At 45.2% G+C, this 13,749-nt stretch overlaps 2 protein-coding genes across 2 annotated transcripts in view; one reads left to right on the top strand and one right to left on the bottom strand.

Annotated features, from left to right (window-relative positions):
• Positions 1-11,133, top strand: part of SART3 (spliceosome associated factor 3, U4/U6 recycling protein) — a 14,366-nt gene extending 3,233 nt beyond the window's left edge. Inside the window, exons 5-19 of the mRNA XM_031059449.1 lie at positions 215-240; positions 723-888; positions 1,324-1,479; positions 2,248-2,386; positions 2,736-2,843; positions 3,239-3,316; positions 3,522-3,580; positions 4,035-4,144; positions 4,357-4,469; positions 4,962-5,038; positions 5,420-5,585; positions 6,655-7,097; positions 7,755-7,907; positions 8,992-9,176; positions 10,049-11,133. Coding sequence (XP_030915309.1) covers positions 215-240; positions 723-888; positions 1,324-1,479; positions 2,248-2,386; positions 2,736-2,843; positions 3,239-3,316; positions 3,522-3,580; positions 4,035-4,144; positions 4,357-4,469; positions 4,962-5,038; positions 5,420-5,585; positions 6,655-7,097; positions 7,755-7,907; positions 8,992-9,176; positions 10,049-10,229 — 2,160 coding nt within the window. The 3' untranslated portion in view covers positions 10,230-11,133. The remainder of the gene's footprint in view (positions 1-214; positions 241-722; positions 889-1,323; positions 1,480-2,247; positions 2,387-2,735; positions 2,844-3,238; positions 3,317-3,521; positions 3,581-4,034; positions 4,145-4,356; positions 4,470-4,961; positions 5,039-5,419; positions 5,586-6,654; positions 7,098-7,754; positions 7,908-8,991; positions 9,177-10,048) is intronic.
• A 470-nt stretch (positions 11,134-11,603) lies between these two features.
• Positions 11,604-13,749, bottom strand: part of FICD (FIC domain containing) — a 5,764-nt gene continuing 3,618 nt past the window's right edge. The window contains exon 4 of the mRNA XM_031059448.1: positions 11,604-13,598. Within this exon, the coding sequence (XP_030915308.1) occupies positions 12,986-13,598 (613 nt within the window). The 3' untranslated portion in view covers positions 11,604-12,985. The remainder of the gene's footprint in view (positions 13,599-13,749) is intronic.

The following is a 13,749-nucleotide window of genomic DNA, read 5'->3' as shown; positions in this document are numbered from 1 at the left end:
GGATCCCACAGCTGGGAAAGGGCTGCACTGCTGGGACAGGGGCCTGGAGCAGCTGGGGGATGCTCCAGGAATCAGGATTCTCCTGGCACAGCATCACCAAGTGCAGCTGGAGGTCTTGTGCTCTCTTGGATGGGGCACAGATCCCTCCGGGTCGGGAGCGTTCAGATCCCTCCGGGTCAGGAATATTCTGAGTTTTTGGAACTTGGCTCACCAGGTTGGGAGTTTGAGGATGTTCAAAGTGTGAGCATGGAGCACAAAATGTGACTTAAAAATGAGGAGTTCAGCTGTGATTGCTGCATAAAACTCCCTTGGCAGGGAGTATCTGGCAGCTGGATTGTTGGAATTCTGCCTTCTCTAGTTCCTGCTTTAAACTCCTTGAGTCCCTTTTCTTGCTCATGGGAGAAAGTTAAGCACAGTTCTTTTGACTTCATTTCCATCTGGAAAGAATTTGGGTTCTCTTTTCTCTAAAGCCTTGAGGAAAATTTTGCCACTTTGGTTTTCTAATTCCAATTGAGGAGCTTTAGTACAACTTGCCCTGGGTTTGTTATAGGACACTGTATGAGATGAAATGTCTGAATCCTTTAAGAAGGCAGCAGTGTAACAGTAAGAACCAAAAAAGGATAAAAATTAAAATATTTGTTCCAAATAAATTATAAATATTGTAAAAATAAAAATAGGAATTTGTCTTAGAACCGAACATAGGTTGAAATCTGAATTTTTAGTTTCACAAGTGCATTATTGATGGGATTTCATGTTTTAATAGACATGGAGGCTTCATATGCTGAATATGAGGAGTGGTCAGAAGAGCCCATTCCAGAAACAACAATCAAGAACTACAAAAAAGCTCTACAGCAGCTGGAGAAGTGTAAACCCTACGAGGAGGCACTGGTAATGCTGGCACTTAGACCTTCCTTCAAAACTAAGAGAGAATTGCTTTGGGGGGATTTTTTTTTTTTTCCCAATTTAGTATTTTTCTAGTCCCCAGCTGGGGGACTTTGTCAGCAATGGGAATACCTACAATTATATACTGGGAATTTATATAGTGGAAATTATATAGTGGAAATTTTGGGGTGCATTGAGTGTGCCAGACCACTCTGAGGTGCACATGAGGACTCTGGATGTGTTTTTGGGTTAAGGGGAATAAACCCAGGATCTGACTGATTTCAGGCTCATTTAGAGGTATATGAAAATCAACAGCTGCTCATACAGAGACAAATCTTTTGTGTGAAATCTTGCACAAGAGCTGCTCTGAGGAACAGCTGAACTGTTGGAGTCTTGCTTTGCTGAAGAGTTTGATGTTGTGTCTCCCTGGTTGTTTTCCAGCTGGGTGCTGAAACCCCAAAGCTGGCAGAATACCAAGCTTACATTGATTTTGAAATGAAAGCAGGTGACCCAGCTCGGATTCAGTTGATCTATGAGAGAGCTTTGGCTGAGAACTGCCTTGTCCCAGACCTCTGGGCACGCTACAACCAGTATTTGGTAAGGAAATAAACCCAGAAATATCTGCAGATTTGTTTTCTTGTTTTTACTTTTGTTTCTTTTTAATCTCAGTTGCTGATAAACAGCCATTAAGTTCTACCTCAGTCCTGTCCTTTAATCTGTAAATCTTCCAGAAAACAGATTCCACCTCACCTTTGGTTTCCTCCTGTTTTCAGGGATGTGTTTATTCCTCTTGTGAGCATTTCTCACTTTTCTCTGCTCTAGCTGTGTTTTCTCTGCAGAATAACAGGGTGTGGGCACTGAAGCAAACCCAGATGTTCAGCCTCTCTTTCCAGGGGGGTTTGTTAGTGCAGTTTGAGCTCCAGAGGCAGGACAGAAGGTGGCTGGATTAAGGGATCAGGGTTGACTCCCTGCAGGAGCTTATCCAGGCTCAGTTTTTCCATCATCTCTTTCTCTTCCCAGCTGGACACAGCAGATTGCAGGTGGAACAACACCTGCACAAATAGGCTGGGAGTGCTCTTTCTTTGTATCCTTGACATTCTAGGAACAGTTGGGAATTCACTCAGTGCCTTTATTACATTTATTATTTTGGCAGGACACACCTCTCTGGCCTGGTAGTTCTTTCCTGAGCATATTCTTCCTCATGGGAAGGTGTTCACTGGGTCTTTAGGAATACAGAACTTAAAATACCCATCTGAGCTTTTTAAATATAAAATTAAAGTGCTGGGCTTTAGGTGTTGGCTCTTTTTGTCTCAGGTGGTCTCTGTGACTGACAGGAACTTCACTTTTCTTGTGTGATTCTTTCAGGACAGGCAGCTGAAGGTGAAGGAATTGGTTTTATCCGCTCACGACCGCGCTGTCAGGAACTGCCCCTGGACTGTTGGGCTGTGGATTCGGTACCTGCTGGCCATGGAGAGGCACAGGGTTGAGCACAGCATCATTTCTGGTGAGGAAAGAACCAGCAAATGCAGTTCAGAGCTGCTCTCTGCCCCCAAACAGCCTGGGACAAAAATGGGACTTGCAGGATCTGTTCTTAGCCTGCAGGTCCTGCAAGGGCAAAGCTGCTTTGGTTGAGCAGCTTCACCCTGAGCCAGCAATGAACAACTTGGAATGAACATTCCTTAATTCAGCTGCCTTTAAATTCATTTCCCAAACCAATTTCTTGTGTAGGATTTCTTTTCCTGTCTTCCTAGAAACCAGTGATGTTTGTGGAGTATTTCTTTGTGCTATCACTGCAACTTGCTAATTTTAACAGTATATGGGAAGTAACTGCTTTTTCCCCATTTTTCTTTCAGAAATGTTTGAAAAAGCTCTGAATGCAGGTTTTATTCAAGCAACAGATTATGTAGAGATCTGGCAGGCCTACCTGGATTACCTGAGGAGAAGGGTGGATTTTACACAAGGTCTGTATGATAAATACAGAATAAATATCTGTACTATTTTCTTTGTACTTCTTGGATGTTACTTTTTAAAAGAAAATTAGCAGCATTTTCATCTTTCAGAAAAATTATTTTCTGGACAGTTAATAAAAATCCCTATAAAAATAGGAATTTGGTTGGTTTGCTATTGCAAAAATGCCCACCTTATATTTTTAATACCTGATTTTTAAAATTATTCATGTAGTGAGTTTTACTCATTATAAAATCATAAATTCAAGCAATAATAACAACGAGGAATAATAAATTTAATCTCCCCCTGCTACCCAATAAATTCATTGTGGGTGTTAAGGAGAAGGTTTCATTGGGTGGGAAATAAAAACTAAATTGTTATTTTAGTGTGTTTCTTTTTTTTCCTGCAGACTCCAGTAAGGAGCTGGAGGAGCTGCGCTCTGCGTTTGCACGAGCTGTGGAGTACTTGAAACAAGAAGTAGAAGAAAGTAAGTGAAATCATCCCAAGTAGTGTTTTCTCCTCTTCAAAATCATTGTTATCAGATCAGTTCTCCACACAATATTTGTCTTCAAGAGTCTTGAACATTTTAGAAAGCTGCAGATAAAGATTTCATCTCTGTGTGGAACCTGTTTAATAAACACTTTTATTTCTGAGAGCCAAGTGCAACAAACAGCCCTTGTTTTTCTTCCTAGGGTTCAGTGAAAGTGGAGATCCATCCTGCACCATCATGCAGAACTGGGCAAGAGTTGAGGTGATGTTTCTCTCTGCTATATTTAAATTGCTGAACCTGATAAAATAGATTTAAAATAAAATGTTTTAACATTCCAACTGTGGAATGCAGTCCTTTCCCAATCCATTTCCCCTCTTCCCCTGCTCCTCTTCCTAAACACAAACCAAGTTCTTAGTCTGGGGAATTATTAGGTGCATTAATCAAAAACAAAAGGAAGAAATTCAGAAACAGCTCTCTAATTTATTTTATAATCACCAAAATCAAATGGATGTGGGAGCCAGACCTAGGACTAATGGGAGAGGTGGGCAGGGAAGGATTATTCAGTAGTAGGATTGTGTCAGTGTTTATTTTAACCACTGTAAGGCTGAGATGTATCTTGCTGGGTCTGTCTGAAGCATCTGTGGGGTGGTTTTGGTTTGAAATTAATAATGTTGAACAAATAATCCTGAAGGATATTTTGGATGCTCCATTGCAGGCCCGCTTGTGTAACAACATGCAGAAAGCCAGGGAGCTCTGGGACAACATCATGACTAAAGGAAATGCCAAATATGCCAACATGTGGCTGGAGTATTACAACCTGGAAAGGTAATAATTCATCTTTTAGTTTTCTCATCTGTGGGAGAAAACAGTTTGAGACAAACGTGTTTTGTTTGTGTTTACAAAACACCTTTGAGCTTCTTGGGGCGGCTCTGCTGTGGCTCCCAGGCATGTCACAGCAGCTGAGGAAGGAGGGGCAATGTTTGCATGGCTGGAATTGTGTGTGCCTTTTCCCCTCAGTGTCCTGTCCCCTCCTGCAGGGCCCATGGGGACACCCAGCACTGCAGGAAGGCTCTGCACCGGGCAGTGCAGTGCACCAGTGACTACCCCGAGCATGTCTGCGAGGTGCTGCTCACCCTGGAGAGGATAGAAGGTACCTGGGCACTGCCAGGGGGTGACTAAGTGACAAAAGGTCACTGAGTGACGGGCAGGGGGTAATTAATTAACAGAAGGTAACTCAGTGACTGGCAGAAGGTAATTAATTACTTCATCTCTTAGCCTGGTTAGGCAGAGGTGGCACACAGGCTTTTGAGCCTGTGTTTTGTGCTCCACTGAAGTCTCACTTTTCATTGCTGTCAAATCCACAGACAGCTCTTTTCTTCCTTGCTTTTCTGAAATCACTGGATTTTTCCATGCCTTTTTGGAGTCTTGCATTATTAATGACAGGTTTCTGCTCTGCTTGGCTCTTGGGTTTTTTTTTTACCTTGCAGGCTAGTTGTTATAATTAGAATTTTCACGTGGAATGTTAAATATGAACAGCAAGTGCCATGAACTCAGTGACTCTTATTTTTCCAGAATTGTATGTTTGAATTATGAGCAAGCTAAATAAAAGGCTTTTAAAAATTATTTTAATTTTATCCTTTAGGAACACTGGAAGACTGGGATGCAGCTGTTCAGAAAACTGAGAACAGATTGGCTCGAGTGAATGAACAAAGAGCAAAGGTCAGAACTTTCTGCAAGCTGCCAAAGCATTTTGTACCCCTAAATTAAGTCCATACTTCTCTGAATGTCACATTTTTAATGTGGCTTCCCCCCAGATAAGCCTGAAATGCCTTCAAGCCCTAGAACTATTGGTTTTTACTTTAAAACTATGATTAACAACCTCTTGCTGCTTTTTATCTTTCTCCTTTTGCCTCTTGGATGGCCACAAGAGTGATGTGCCCTCCAGGAAAGCTGTGAGAGCAAAGAATTGGGATGAGATTGAAATGATGTCCCCGTTAGTGCTGGGGTTAGGAGAAAACCCTCTGGGCTCAGTGCTCTGGAAAATGCTCTGCAATCTGCAGCCAGTGGGAGAAAAAAAGAAATAAATCTTCTGTGTTTTAGGCTGCTGAGAAAGAAGCTGCTCTGGCAAAGCAGGAGGAGGAGAGAGCTGAGCAGAGAAAGCAAGCAAGGGCAGAGAAGAAAGCTTCCAAAAAAGCCAAAAAAACCAGGACTGGGGACAAGCGCAAAGCAGACGAGGATGACGAGGGTGAATGGGGACAAGAAGAAGGTAAAAATAAAATAGAATTGAAACTTCAGAGCTCTGGCAACAGGATTATTGGTTGTCTTGTGGTAGAGGGAGCTGAGGAATTGCCAGTGCTGGCAGGGCTGCTTTCCCTGGGAAGTGTTCAGTGTGGGAGTGAAATGCAAACAAGGCTAAATGGTTTTATACCAAGAGAAAAACAGGTTTATTAGAACTTCCAGAGTTTTCTTGGCGTTACTTATTTTGGATATTGTGATTTTTGGTTTTTTTCTTCCTTAATTTTTCTTTAAAGTAATTTTTCTGACTCATCCTATGATACTGAGCCATGTGTCTAAATTGGGTTATTCAGAATTGTAGCAGCTTCTTGGAGGTGGGAACAGAAGACTTTAATAGGTTGTTTCCCCTGGGATTTTTGTGAGCTTTTAGATTTCTTTTTTTTTTTTAAATAAAGAACCATTAGACAAAGAAAAGAACATGAATCAGCGACTGTCAGTTATGACTGGCTGAAAAAAGGAACAAATATTCCAGTTGCTTTCATCTAAAGCTGTCTTGGTGGAATAATCTGTTGTTATTTGTTCTTTAAAACCTGAGGGAGTTTTTTTTGTGGTGTCTTTAAGACCTGTCATGGTGTTTGTGCTTCCATGTGCCATTTCCAAGCTCCACAGTGGGAATGGGGGGCAGAGGAGTTTGAGTGGGGAAGGAAATGGGGGAAAGGAGGATAGAGTGAGGTGTTCCTGTAGTTAAATTTTGTAACAGTGGTTTTTCAGGTCACAGATCTCGGAGAGAGGCTGAGTAGGAATTTATGATAGAATTTGTTTTGTTTTTAGGGTTGTGTTTTGCTTTGGGGGGCTTGGCAGTTGCATCTAACCCGTCTCCTTATTATGGGGTGTTAGGGTTGGTTATAGTGGCTGTTGCAGGGTGTGATTGATTGGTGAGTTTGGGGGTTTCTTTTGTGTCTTTGGTGCTTGTTATGGTTTATTTAGGGGGGATGTTGGTAGCGTTTGTTTATTCAGTGTCGTTGGTTATCCTGAGGCTTGGGCTACTTGGGGGATTGTTGGTTATGGTCTTGGGATTTTCTAACAATTCCATCAATCAGAGCTGCCCAGCAAGAGGCACAGGGGAGAGGGTGATGGAATGCTCCCTGAAGAGGACATGGAAGTGGAGACAGGGCTCTTTGGGAGGAGTGAAAAACCCGATGGCCCCGCAGCGCCAAAGGAAAAGGCGTCCACCAGCCGCAAGGACATCCCCAAAGTGTTCCATGACAGCAGCAAGGATAAAGTCACTGTGTTTGTCAGCAACCTCTCCTACACCATGGCAGAGCCCGAAGCCAAGCTGAGGGAGCTCTTTGGGAGCTGTGGGGAGGTCGTGGAGGTCCGAGCAGTGTTCAACAACAAGGGCACCTTCCGGGGCTACTGCTACGTGCAGTTCGGGGAGGAGGAGGCGGCTCGGCAGGCCCTGGCCTTGGACCGCACGGCCGTGGAGGGCAGGCCCATGTTTGTGTCCCCTTGTGTTGACAAGAACAAGAATCCTGACTTTAAGGTAAAAGTTTTGGTGGTTCCTGTTGGACAGTGGACGTGGGGAAGGGAGTTGGTGGAATCTGTTGTGTCCAATCAATTCATGTTGTGCTTCAAACTCTTTTTTGGGACTTTTTGCATCGTCTGTTACTCTGCCAGATATCAGGATTGACATAATTTACTCGAGATTTGCAGAAATCTGCTGATCTGAGCAGTTTAGTGGTGGGACCTACCCAGGTTCAACCTCTGAAGAGCTTTCTTGGTCAGCATTTGTTACCCAATCCCCTGGCTGGGGATGTTCTGTACCAGAACTCAGTTGTGTAATCAGGAGATTTCTGCATTCTGGAGTTTCTGCACAGAAAAAGTCAGTGTTCCCATAGTGATAGCTGAGTAAGGAGGCAATATTATAAATATATTATTATAGGAATTAGGCTCTGATCCTTCTGGATCCCTTCCAGCTCAGGATATTCTATGATTCTCAATGTCTGTCCTCATTGGGGAGAGGTTTAGTAGTATTAAGTTGCAAGTCCTTGGTGTTTATGTGCAAATATCTTCCAAAACACCACTCATGGCTTTGAGGCAGTTTTGGATCCCACAAACAGGAATTACTTTTGGGGTGTGGAATTGAAATCCTTGGAATTTCTGGCTGGTTTGTGAACCAATATCCTTTTTGCTCCTCCAGGTGTTCAGGTACAGCACTACCCTGGAGAAACATAAACTCTTTATATCTGGTTTGCCATTTTCCTGCACTAAGGAGGAGCTGGAGGAGGTGTGTAAAGCCCATGGGAATGTGAAGGACATTCGACTGGTCACCAACAGAGCTGGAAAACCCAAGGTAGGCATCCTTAACACGCTCCTGGTTTTAAGGAATCCTTCAAAAAGAAGCTTGTCATGGAGTCTGGAGACAAAAAAGTTGGGTTTGTAAAGTTGCCAGTGTGGTGTTGTATTAATACTTGTGGAAGAGTTTGGATTTATACAGCCCAGTGTGCCTTTGTGCAGAAAGGCAAAAGGAATTTTTCCAAAATACTTCTTAAATTGCATAAGAAAAATGGGATGGAGGCGGAAATGTTTACAGCATTTTCAGCATAGTAAAAACAGGCAACTCTTTACAGGATTGGTTTTTAAATAACTGGCTAAATGGGGTTTACCTGGTGCAACCAATTCCCATCCTCCTTTCCTCAATTTTCTGAGTCTTTTGTTCCTAACATCTGCTGCAGGAAGGGATTTGCCAGTGAGAAATGATCCCTCTGTCTGACAGGGCTCATTATTTCCATCTCTGAATAAATGACTCCTTGTTAAATAAGGGATTCTGAACCAGCTGCTGCTCTGCCAAAACTCTATCTGACACCTGGGTTGTGTCTGTGTGGTGGGTCCTGTCCACAGGGACATCCTGGGAATGGTGGACATGGACTTAAATTGAATTTTCTTGCCCTCAGGTGAAGTTCCTGTTGTGTGCACACCTTGTAATGAGTGCTCTTGGGAACCCCAGCTCTTGTTCTGAGCTTAGTTTGAGCTGGGATTGTGTGTAAACCACAAATAAATGTATTTTGGGAAAGTTATGTAAAACCTGATGCCTCTCCTGTGAAACCGGATAATCCAAAAAATGCAGCTTAAGGCTTTGAATGTCATTTAAAACAGCAGGGAGAGGTGATGCCCTTCTCTGTGAGAGCCTGCTGTGATACTTCATTATATTTCCTTTAATAGCATTTTTTGAGTGGTTCTTTCCTTTTTTAATGCTTTTTCTATACATGAGAGCATCAGGAGCGAGAGACAAGAAATACAGGTTGTAAGGAGAATGATGATTGGGAGTGATGAACATTGGGACTGAGCCATATTGAGTTTCTTTGATTTACAAATTCCTCATCAGCTGTTACAGAAGCACCAAAACCTAATGTAGGTTTTTTATTTTCTTAATTTAGGGCCTGGCTTATGTGGAATATGAGAATGAAGCCCAGGCCTCTCAGGCTGTGCTGAAGATGGATGGGCTGACAGTGAAGGACCACGTCATCAAGGTGATGATCAGCAACCCCCCTCTGCGGAAGCTTCCGGAGCGGCCTGACCCCAGCAAGGCCTCCCTGGTACTACCACGGCAGATCTATGGAGCGTGAGTCAGGGAGGGCCTGAGGGAGGGGTGCCTAAAGCTGCCTGGAAAGGAAATACTGTGTTTCTTTATGCGCTGAAGTTGAGGAATCTTAGCTGGAATATGATGGCTTAGAAAAAGGAGGAGAGGGATTTTTTGAGTGGGCAAGGGGGAAGAGCTTCCGGCTGCCAGAGGGCAGGGTTAGGTGGGATATTGGGAAGGAATCCCTGTGAGGGTGGGGAGGGCCTGGCATAGGTTGCCCAGAGAAGCTGTGGCTGCCCATGGATCCCTGGAAGTGTCCAAGGCTGGGTGGGATGGGACTTGAGCAACCTGGGCTAGTGGAAGGTGCCCCTGACCATGGCAGGGGGTGTAACTGGGTGATCTTCAAGGCTTCTTCCAACCCAAATCAGTGAAGGATCCTGTGAATCTGAAAGAACATTTAAAAGGTACTGCACTATTAAAAAATGGGTTGTTGGATTGATGAGGAAAGGCAAATTTTTCCTCTTTACCCACAGAAACAGCTCTGTAGCAATGAGAGGATGAGGCACTGGCCATCCCCTTGGATCTGATGTTGGCACTGATCCCTAATAACCTCCACATCCTCTCCCTCTGGAGAAGCAGCCATTGTTCCTAGTGAGCATTAAGGCTGCTCCTTCATCTTTTTAGTGTTCCTGTATTGGATGAGCCCCCGTGGATAAACAGAGCTTCAGCCCTGGGAACTGTGGGGCAGTTGTCTGCCAGAACTCAGGGGTGCTTCAAAGACACCCGTGGAAAGCTTTAGCCCCGAAACAAATTACAGGAGTGGTATTGAAATGTTCATTTCTCAGAGCAAACAAGTCCTTGTTGTTCCCCCAAGCTAAAAGAGTGTTTTCTAATGGGAATTTTTTCCCTTCCAGGCGGGGGAAGGGAAGGACACAGCTCTCCATGATGCCCCGGGCGCTGCAGCGTCAGAGCAACCCCGTGGCCAAGGCTGAGAATGGGATGGTCCAGAACTCACCAGCAGCATCCTCTGAGCCCCCTGCAGAGCCTAAAAAGATGTCCAATGCTGATTTTGCCAAGATGCTCCTGAAAAAGTGAGCGAGGAGTGTGCACTCAGCGGGTCTGGTCCAATGTGAAATGCCTTTCTGGAAGCCATGTTGTGTCCTTAAGCTTTGCAAGGAGAGAACGCCCGTCCCAATCCCGTGTAAATACTGGACTGCTGCATTCCTCGGGATCAGTGGAGGATGGCACAAATCCAGGTGGTGGTTTTTTGGTTTTTTTTTGGTTGGGTTTTTTTTTTCCTCTAAGAGCAAAGAGTTACACTTTTGTTCTGTTGTAATGGCGTTAATGTGATCCCTCATATTGAGGGTAACGAGGGGGGAAATATTTCCTGCACAGCTCGGATGCCACATGGAGTTTTTTGGAGTACTTTCCAACAATTTTCTCTTTCATTAACGAATGAGATGCCATGGGAGGACCTCAGCAAGCTCCACTGGTCAGCTCAGATTGGGATTGCAGACATTCTCTCTGCCAACAGCCCCATTCTTCACCCAAACCCACGCACGCAGGGACTGTCATCTCCTTCCATGCAGAATCCAACAGCAGATGCTCCAACTTCACCACAATGGCCTCTTTTAGTATTGGGAGAGTTTCTATACATATGTGTGTATATGTAGATACACAGATATACATATATATGTATCCAGTTCCTGTTCTGTTCCAGTTGACCTGTTTTTTATATGGTGTATTTGTAAAGGACATTGAGATGATTCTTTTTAAGTGTCAGGAACTGATCCTTAGGTGGTAATTTTTGTTTCCCATGAAGCTGGACGTGCTGTTGCTGAGGACCAGGTTTTTTGGTTGGTTTTTTTTTTTGGTTGTTTTACCTAGCTAGCTCATGTCTTTTTGCAGGTGGTTTCTGTATGGTTTTGTACAACTGTGAAGTGCAAGCTGACGTTTCTCGGTTTATTAAACTCAAGTTCTCAAAGCTTTTCTATAAATACTGTTGCTTTTGTTTAAATGTGGGTGTTGGAACTGCACTTCTCCTCTGGCAGCTGGGTGATAGTGATGTACCTCACCTCTCAGGTGTGCTCAGTGTCCCTCAGGCCTTGAAGCAGCTCATTCCATCTGCTGTCAATATCCTGAAATCACTTCAGTCATCACCTCAGACTTCCCAACAGTGGTGTGACCTTGGCTAGAAGCATCCCTGCTTGTAACTACCCTGGAAGTCACCCCCCAGAGGGGTGGGTGTGAGGGGGGACCCCAGTGCTGAGTTCACTTGGACCACACGAACACTGCTGCAAATAAACACTGTTTTCTGTGCTGATTTCACTTGGCTTTACTTTGAAATGGTGACTCTGCTCATGTTGTCCCGTGGCTGAGGGAACCAGGATCTCTCCCATGGCTTCTCCTCCTCCACAACCACTTAGTTCACTGCAGCCAAGTTCACAACAGCCTCTTCCAAACCAAGACTTTCATATTAAAATAGTTTATTAATCTGTTACTAAAATAACATTTTCTTCCCCCCACAGAGCTCTAAAGTGCATTATTTATACTCAGGTTGCACTACAAAAATAACATGCTTTGTAAGGACAGGACACCTTTCCTCCTGTATTCTCTGCTTTCCCTGGCAGCAGTGCTCAGAGAACTCCCAGTCTCATCTTGGTTTCTGCTTCTCTAAAACATGTCCTAAGCTCCCTGTCAGGTAAGAGAGAGTTAAAAGGGAAGAAAACTAAGCCTAGGACAACCTGACAGCTTTTGTCAAGGGGTTAAATGCTCTAAACTGGGATTTCAAATGGAAGTTTTGTGAGCTTGGAGGTGGTGGGGTCAATGGTGCTGTTACAGACCTGGCAGGTTTGGGGTAGGGAGATCTGTGGGTACTTTTACCTTAAAAAGCATGGAAAAAGTGATTCTTTGAACTGCTCAGCAGCTCCAGGCACTGCACTGCCCCTGCAGCACACAGAGGCCTCGAGTGATTCTTGACACATTTACCAGAGTAATGACTTGACCAGTGATTAATTGTGGAAGTTCCCTTACCTAGACTAAAGAAATGGAAGTTTCTGGCAAACTTCCTGTACACATTCTTCCCAAATTGGCCCAACTGCTGTCTCCTGGTTCTGCCTGATGACCTTTTCTGCCCACAGTTCTGCAGACAAGCTCCTTCCAGCCCCTCCACTGAAATGTCTAAGGACAGTTGTGCTTTCCCAGGGCTCCTCTTGGCTGAGATTTTCTGAGTTCTCCCTCAAGTAAGTCAGAGCTTTTCTCCTCTTGTTCCACTCCTGTCACCTGGACCAAACACTTCCCACTTGTACAAAACTCACCCCAGGAAAGGCAGCTGAAAGTAAACATGCAAAGTGCCACAGAAACAGAAATGGGAGGGGAGAGATGCCTTTGGGCTGGAGTTCAGCCTCCTTCCTGCTCAGTACCTGTGTGACTGACACCACAGTGTCTGGTGGACACAGCTGGGAGAGGGCTGTTCCTTCAGGGATGTGTTTTGGAGCTACAGGGAAGAGGCCACACAGAACCAACTCAGTTTAGGCTTTGCTGAGATCAGACAGAACAGTTGACTGCCTGGGTGAACGGTTGTGATTGAAGCAGCTCCTCAAAGCTTAGTTTTAAGGAGAAATTCAATTTCAGTTCATCTTTTTGAGCCCTCTGACATCTCTCCCCACCTCCTTCCAGTGCACAGCCACCATCCCCAGCTCCATTTGGCATCACGTATATAAATAAATTATATTAATTTAATCAAATTTAAATAAACAAAACGCTCAAGTGACACCTCCCATCCAGTCATTTCCCAGCAGGAACAGCTTGGAATTCTGCTCTCCCACAGCTCCTGAATTTGCCCAAAACCCTCAAGTCTTGACGGGGATGGTTTGTTTGCAGCCGGCCTCGGGCAGGCCCACGGAGTACTCGGTGGTGGCGATGAGCAGCATGTCCAGCGTGGTCTCGGCGCACTTGGCGATGAAGCGGATGAAGGGCCGCACGTCGCCCTCGTTGGCCACCTCCAGCACGTGGTAATACTCAGCCCTCTGCTCCTTGCGGATGGTGATGGGCGGGTACCCCGCCTGCATCAGGATCAGGTTCATCAGCAGCCGCGAGGTGCGGCCGTTGCCGTCCACGAAGGGGTGGATGTAAACCAGCTTGTAGTGCGCCAGCGCCGCGAACTCCACGGGGTGCAGGCTGCTGGCGTCCTCCGAGTTCATCCACTGCACGAACTCCTCCATCTGCTTCTCCACGTCCTGCGGGTGCGGCGGGATGTGGTGGCCCACGAAGACCTGCGTGGCTCGGAAGCGCCCGGCCTCCACGGGGTCGGCGTAGCCCAGCACGCGCCGGTGGATGTCCAGGATGTCCCTGCTGGTGACGGAGCCGATACGCGACACCAGCGTGGTGTTGACGAACTTGAGGGCCGCGTGCATGCCCAGCACCTCGTTCTGCTCCGCCAGGCTCTTCCCGGGAACGGCATACCTGTGGCACAGATGGGTTTTATGAAATATCCTTTCGTGAAGATTTTTTTTTCTCCTGAGAAGTTGAGAGGCTCTGGGAATTTGCAGGCAACCCCGACATAGGAAGAGACGAGAATCTTGACTCCATATTTCAGAAGTCTGATTTATTTAAT

The sequence above is a fragment of the Geospiza fortis genome, unplaced genomic scaffold, assembly GCF_000277835.1.
Source record: "Geospiza fortis unplaced genomic scaffold, GeoFor_1.0 scaffold145, whole genome shotgun sequence".
NCBI lineage: Eukaryota > Metazoa > Chordata > Aves > Passeriformes > Thraupidae > Geospiza > Geospiza fortis.
This window is presented reverse-complemented; position numbering and strand designations above follow the sequence as displayed.